This window comes from Pestalotiopsis fici (assembly GCF_000516985.1).
Source record: "Pestalotiopsis fici W106-1 unplaced genomic scaffold PFICI_Scf_1, whole genome shotgun sequence".
NCBI lineage: Eukaryota > Fungi > Ascomycota > Sordariomycetes > Amphisphaeriales > Sporocadaceae > Pestalotiopsis > Pestalotiopsis fici.
Genome location: NW_006917091.1, coordinates 992,665 through 999,975, shown reverse-complemented (window position 1 = coordinate 999,975; position 7,311 = coordinate 992,665). Strand labels below are relative to the sequence as shown.

The following is a 7,311-nucleotide window of genomic DNA, read 5'->3' as shown; positions in this document are numbered from 1 at the left end:
AGAGAGAGAGAGAGAAGAGTCATTGAGCTAACCAATTCGTCCCAATTAGAATGTACCAGTCCATGGCCTCAACGGCCGAGGAGCTCAGACACACGTCTGGACCTGGAACGAAGGATGAGGGATACCTGTACCGCGTGGCAATGGAGAAGAAGGGACTGTTTGGACACAAGGCGATCCCGATCGAGTACGCCAGGCCACAGACTGAGACGCCGGCTAGAGTTGCTTGGAACCACGAATGGACGCGCTGAGAGCTGCGCGTAGCAAAAAGTTGGTGAACGAAGAAGCGTGGGCATGACGAGTCTCTACGAATTGGAGAGACGCAATACCTCGTCTTGTCCATTGGCCGACCCTGTTGGGCGTATGCTTGCAACGTTATAGGCTGTAAGATACAGGCGAAAATCCTGTGCATTGGAGTATACCGGGAAAACTGTAAAGTTTGCAGCAGAGGGTGTGCTGCTGCATGTGTACAAAACTTTGACGCTCAACTACCTGTACCTCCTGGTGGGTGGGCGTAATGCCTTAAGAATTATATAAAAATTTAAAATTCGATTAAGCGATAGGCACATTATTTTTTTAACTATCTGTGGGTGTATTGAATACTAGCAGTCTGCGTCGCTTGCTATACTTGCTATCGGGCTGCTCCTCTCTATTCTTCGGCATGGGGAAAACCAGCCCAAACCCACTACTTTCGTCGCCGTGTCAAATGATTTGAACACCAATCCGACCACCCGCCAATGATTATGCCCATTATGTCTGGCCTGCTCCCCTCAAAAAAAGCATATCCTGAACCAGAAAACAGGTAAAAACAGATTTGAACGCTTCTATGGGCTAATAATACACAAGATGCCCCTCCAGATTTGTGAACCAAAAACAAAAGTTTTTCCAGATTACTTCTTTGAAAGGTGACGCTTTGAGATCCAAATACTGGCCTCCATGGCTGGTTCTTGATGTGAACCATATAGCCACTGGTACTCTCCGGGCCGGCATTGACATAATTCTGATACCAGCTCTAGGGCCGATTTCGAGATACCCCATGTCGTCCTCCGGCATCTATAGGATAACGCAGCAACCGCCGCCCTCGCCCTTTTCAAAGGTGAGCAGCGCGGCTCTGGTGGCAGCCTCGAAAACATCATCGACGCCCTCACCACTAAGACTCGAGCACTCCAGGTATTTCTTGGCGCCAACCTCTTGGGCAATGGCCTCACCCTGCTTTTGCGTGACGAACTTGAGGGCCTTCTTACGCATCTCCTCAATAGCGACTGGGTCATCCCGCAAATCCTTCTTCAGTCCTACGAGGATGATGGGCACTCCTGGACACCTTTCCGTAGCCTCTTCTATCCACTATTGCGCTCGTGTCAGTACAGAACCTTGCCTCGATTTCGTAAATCTTCCCGCCTCAGCCTTTCTTTTAGACGAACCTTGTGTTTGACGTTATCCAGCGAGTCTGGCGAGTCGATGGAGAATCCTATTAAAATAATATGCGCTTTGGCATATGCCAGTGGCCGCAATCGCTCATAGTCTTCCTGTCCTGCAGTATCCCATAATGCCAATTGCACCGACTTGCCGTCTACTCTGCAGTCTGTAACGTAATTCTCGAACACTGTGGGTATCTGTATTCATGCTCTCGCGTTAGAACTTGTGGCCGTCGTCGGGCGAATGCCTCGATTTCGCTCCAAGAGGAAAGAATTCGCTTACGTAGTGCTGTTTGACTGGTTAGCAACGCCTCGAAAACATGTATTTAAGGTGACGGGAATGCCACTAACTGTTGGGAAATAGCCTAATGTGAAGACGCTCAGCAGCGACGTCTTGCCGCAAGCTCCATCACCAATAATGACCAGCTTCCTAAGGAAAAGGAGACGAAATGTCAGCCGTTGCATTTGCGCGAACAGAAAAAAGCAATTCCACATGTATCTGGAATATTCGACACCCAAGTAGCATATGAAAAAGGGGGATCGTATGCCAGAAGATGCACACAAACATCTGGCCCGCGATCCATCTTGTGTGAGGGTGATGGTCCAAGTTGGACTAACTAGTGTGTAGGACACAGCCGCGGAAGATGGAGACGGCGAACCCCAAGAACGGTAGCGACATACCTCCGAATAACATTTCCTGGGGCCTGATTTGCCATGGTCGATAATAATGCTAATGTATTCCCACACGCGCGGTAGTCGGGAAGTAGGTCGTCGTCGTCGTCGTTGTCGTCAACGTCGAAGGGCCCGCAGTAGTTTAAGAACTATCTATCGACTTTGCCGACAAAAGTTGGAGAAATGGGCGGCCGGGCTGAATCTTTAAGAACCGAGTCGGTGGGCTCGAGGCCTCCACGCCGAAGGTCAAGTCGCTAGAGGATTCCGATGCCGACAATTACGTTGTTGTATGTTCTCTTTTCCGGCCCGGGGCAATGGCAACGTCGTATTTGGGCTTTGCGAATGTTCCGTCGCTCGTGTAGATCGGCAGAGGGTTGCGGATACTTGTGGGTTTCTGGAGAAGGAGGGAATCGAACAAACTGGTGGTTTGTTTTTTGGGGGACTTTTTTCTTCCTTCCAAGGTCAGGTACAGAATGGAAAAGCGCAGCGCCCAGAGGAAAAGGGTAAGGTAAAATGTAGTAGGTAGGTAGGTAAGTAGCTGGTGCTTGTGCTGGAGGAATACGAGGCGAGCCCAGACGTGGTCAATGATCTGACGATCAAAAACCGGGTATCGCTAACTGGAGAACCAAAGCCACGCCTAGGGGAGAGATGAACCGCGAATCCCGGTCGTCCTAGTGCACCACAGCGCCTGTGGTAAGACCTTAATAGCGACCCTGCTGCTAAGGTAAAGGGCTGCTGATTTGATGAGCGGCTACCTACCACGATATGCAAAATGGGACTAGGACCCAGTGTTGTCGCGTTTCTGTTCCGAATGAGATGACAAGATATATATTTGAGGGTGAGACTTTGATAAAGATTTGAGACAGGACAAAGCGTTGCGCGTCGTGTAAAAGTTTAAAATTTTTTGCTGGGACGGTTACCCAGACGCCACTGCCTTTTGGGTAGGGGATTTTTTTACTCTATGTATAATTGATACTTTCATGCTTGGGTGACGGTCTCCTCATCCACGGCGGTCGCCGTCTACGCTAGGTACTTGTGTAGTTCTTGACTCACCAATCACTGGGAAGAATATCTATCGTGCAAGTCCGTCCAACGTTCCAGCAATGAGCGATCTGGTGCCAGTCGTGCGTTGTACGGCGCATGCTAGCAACGAGGGCAGCTCACTTGTCCAGGATCTTGTCAAAGCCATGATGATTGATGCCCATAATATTTGTCACGTTACAATTATCACCCGGTTTGACAAGACGAAGAAGAATACCTACAGTGCCCCAATACCACATACAACCAGATCAGAGGATTATGCGGTGCAGTAGCGAGGCGCCCCGCGCTGATGAGATCCGATGCGTCGAGGCTGTGAATTTTTGCCAAGAATTCAAGATTGCCCCGATGAGAGAGGCCAATCAATTCTCAAGCGCGGCTACGACGGGGGGCAGAAAGGGTAAGGTAGGGAACAGGCCAAGCCCCATTCCACATGGAGATGCCGGATGATGAGCACTGTGGAGAGGCGTTTTGTCTGACTCCACGACGACTGGCCGGTTCGTTTTCCATAAAGGAGCAAATGCCCAAACAGCAAATCCGATGGAGATTGAAAGGGTTCATGGTGTGACTGATGCACAATTACTGCTACGTTTCCACAAACGACCTTGAGGGCAACATGACATTCCGAGTCATGCTGTCATCTGGCAGGCAAAGAACAAAATCGCTGATAGGTTTGGACCGTTTGAGTCGTCGTATGACAGGACGGATAGTAGTGCCATTTCCGTTGCCATCTCCCAGCATGTGCCAAAGTTTGTCTATCAAATTTAACACAAGTCGACGGGATTGTGAGCAGCAAGGTCAAGATGAAGTCAAGATCAACACAATCTCGATAATCTGTATGCTATTTCCACCACTGCTGTAAATGTGCCGGGTTCGACTTGATTCTAGTTTTAGAGAAAACCCGACTAGACGTAACAGAAATTGGGTTTGTTAGTGTGTGCTCTTCTGTTATTCTCCCACACTGTTGATGAAGCAGTTACACGGTTGGGCTGCACCCTGAGAAGCCGGATATTGGCCGGGTTTCAGATACGCCATCGTTCTGTAGAAACTCGTCCGCGCAGTCAGGAAGACTTAGATCGAAAATTTTTACTATCCAATATCATTTGCAAAGTTCAGCTGTTACGGGAGATAGAAACTTGGAGAACCTTTTTTAATCACGACGGGGTCAATAGTAAGCACTCACATCAGGTGACCCGATCCTTTCCAAGAAGTGGGACGGGGTTGGCTAGGTGCAAACGAAGAGTTGTATGAGCTACCTTGAGGTACAGTCCGCAGTCTATGGGATAAGCAAATGTTGACAACTGCGTTTTGTATGCACCCGTGGTCTGGTTTTCCATGTATTGGCTCATCTAATCTAGCCCATTCATTACTGGATCACGCTTGGGAGATCGTTCTGTCGACGTTGGTCCATTTCAATTCCCAATGGCATGCACAGGTGCATTAGTTCCGATATACTTTATACATGACGAGGCAAGTCTATGCTGGTAGACTATACTGCAGAAAAAGGACTCATTATCAGGCAGGTCTGAGACTGAAGGAATTGGGGTCGGTGGCGTCGTGCAGAAGCTGAAATCAATAATGAAAAATGTTCAAAGACTTTGGTAGCTGGGAGTTCAATCAACTGGCTTTTACTGGCGATGCCAGCACAAGCAATCCAACATTTGTAAATCGAAGAGGCGTTTGTGGTGACGACAATGGAGGGGTATCACGTGGGTAAAAGGCACAGATCAGCCTCTGCTTCAGCTCCAATTCCGCAGATTGTTAGTGGCCTAGGATTACATTTTGGAAGAGGTCGGAGCTGGCTGGCCACTAAGAGTGCAAGCAGCTGTGCCACCAAGGTTGCGAGGGTTGTTAACAACCACAGGCACATCTGCTCACCGAGACCGCTGGGGTGTTGCGGCACCTTATAGCGGTTGAGTGGTCCCCCCGCCCCCTTGTAACCAGCGCTACGGGCCATCCCAATCTCAACGCCGACCTCCATTTCCGCATGTCAAGAAGCGGCTAGCAAGGCAAACCTCCACACCAGCCGACCCAATACCTTGGACAAGCCCTCAAACGACAGCCCTCAAAGCACCGAATGCCCGACGAAACAAGCTTCCCATATTGACTCCACGCGACCGAAGAAACCCACGACTTGTAGAGCAGTGGACGGCGACACCTGCGACTATCGATTGACGACTGGAAATTGCCCTTTTGCGCCGCTGCCCATCCGTCTGTCTAGTCGTCGTCGTTCTTTCCGTGGCGTGCCCTAAGTAGGTAATACTGCCAAAAGGTACGCGGGTCTGGTCCGGACGCTGCATTGAATTGACAGACAGTTGAACGTGAGAGGGGCAGCGACGAGCAGCCTTTCTCTTCCCGCGCTTCTTCCTGCCAGCGCCGGCCGCCATTTCACAGGACAACAAACACAAATACAAAACAACGTGCATCCTTTACTGCCTACGAATATACCAGCAAACTGTTGCCCCTCATCAGCCCAGTCACCCCAAGGCGGCGACATCGCTAGACGCCACACGCTGTCGGGCTCGGGAAGACCACGCACCTTGTATCCATGCTCCTCGTAATTGAAATTGCCCATGCGTCATAACTTCGACACCTAACGCATCTGTCTGCTCACCAACCCTCGCGATGCCAGCTAAACATCGCCAGCAGGCAGTTGCGACGCCTGCCGCATCGGCTGCAAAGGCCCCGTCTGCAAAGTATACGAATAAGGATGGAACCAAGAGCATCACGATTCCAAAGTCTTCGGCCTCTACCCCACCAGCACAGCCGTCGCCGACAACGATGACCTCTCCAAAGGATCTGTCCTCTGCGAATACCGCTGTTCCCAGCGCTGATGCCACCGAATCCTCCGCGCCGACGATAAATCGAAAGAAGCAAAAGCGTCGCGCAAAAGCTGCCGCCAGAGCAGCAGCTGCAGCAGATGAGTCCAAGGCAGCACAAGGCTTGAATGGCCTTCCAAGTCCCCCAGCTTCCACGATCAGCATACCTTCGCACCCTGCGCCATCAAATATATCCCGGCGAGACACGAGTTCTGTGCCTCAAGGCCATCTGCATCATTCTGCACCGGAATCTGGGTCCTGGGATGATGAGACCGAGAGCGACGATGACAGTCAACTCTATGCCAGTCGGACTAACGGTTCAGCATCGCATTCAAAGGCAGCCAAGAAGAAAAAGAAGCAGAGAGGTCCGCTGACTACCTCTGTCGATGCCTTTGCTAGGGAAATGGGGGAGCGCAGCAGAGGCATTTCACGGGACGAGAAGATATGGAACACATCATCTGCAGAGGAGCGGGAGCGAATCAAGCAATTTTGGCTAGGCTTGGGCGAGGAGGAGCGCAAGTCATTGGTCAAGGTTGAGAAGGACGCTGTGCTAAAGAAGATGAAAGAGCAACAAAAGCACACGTGTAGTTGCACCGTCTGTGGGCGCAAGCGGACGGCGATTGAGGAAGAGCTGGAAGGCCTTTACGATGCCTATTATGAAGAGCTAGAATCGTTTGCTAACCAGCCTCACCACCATCCAAATGGGCCACCCATGCTGGGCGGCACGCCGCGCCGACTAGGCCAGATGACTGGCTTGCATCCGCCCGGCAGCCTTCCCTCGAGTTATGCCAACCATCACCACCCGTCGCGAGCCCGCATTGTAGAACATATCGACAACGACGAGGACGAAGACGAGGATGATGATGTGGACGAGGATGATTACAGTGGGGAAGATGATCTGGAAGACGATGACGGTGAGCCCGTGGATATTCCTCAAGATAACGCACTCGACCTCTTCAATTTTGGTCAGAGCCTCACAGTACAGGGTATGAGGTCCCATCTCTCCTGCTTTGCTTACGCAAAATACTTAAGCATAACCACTCTAGGTGGCATCCTCACGGTAGCCGATGATCTCCTCAAAAACGACGGCAAGAAATTCATTGAAATGATGGAGCAACTTGCAGAGCGGCGCATGGCGCGGGAAGAAGATGCCAAAGACCACTATACGTATGGGCACACAAATGGTGGTTCATTGAACGCCCACAACCATGCTCCGCCGCCCGACGATGATGACTACGACGACGAGGATGAGGATGATGATGAAGAAGGAGAAGAAGGCGAATACGACTCTGGGGCTGATGACTACGATGACGAAGAAGAGGTAATGATGAGCATTGGGCTGCAGAATTTTATTTACTAAACTACTCTGC

General features: G+C 50.7%; 3 protein-coding genes across 3 annotated transcripts in view; 2 read left to right on the top strand and 1 right to left on the bottom strand.

Annotated features, from left to right (window-relative positions):
• The window catches only part of PFICI_00319 (uncharacterized protein), a gene marked incomplete at both ends in the record, with an annotated part of 812 nt that extends 564 nt beyond the window's left edge, over positions 1-248 (top strand). Inside the window, one exon of the mRNA XM_007828900.1 lies at positions 50-248. Within this exon, the coding sequence (XP_007827091.1) occupies positions 50-248 (199 nt within the window). The remainder of the gene's footprint in view (positions 1-49) is intronic.
• Positions 249-1,050: 802 nt separating this feature from the next.
• Positions 1,051-1,877, bottom strand: PFICI_00318 (GTP-binding protein rho2; the record flags this gene model as incomplete). Its single annotated transcript, XM_007828899.1, has 4 exons — positions 1,051-1,341; positions 1,419-1,610; positions 1,696-1,701; positions 1,764-1,877. The coding sequence occupies 4 exons, from the start codon at positions 1,875-1,877 to the stop codon at positions 1,051-1,053; spliced, it is 603 nt and encodes a 200-aa protein (XP_007827090.1).
• Positions 1,878-5,747: 3,870 nt separating this feature from the next.
• PFICI_00317 (uncharacterized protein) lies at positions 5,748-7,301 on the top strand (the record flags this gene model as incomplete). Its single annotated transcript, XM_007828898.1, has 1 exon — positions 5,748-7,301. The coding sequence occupies one exon, from the start codon at positions 5,748-5,750 to the stop codon at positions 7,299-7,301; it is 1,554 nt and encodes a 517-aa protein (XP_007827089.1).
• Positions 7,302-7,311: the final 10 nt, after the last annotated feature.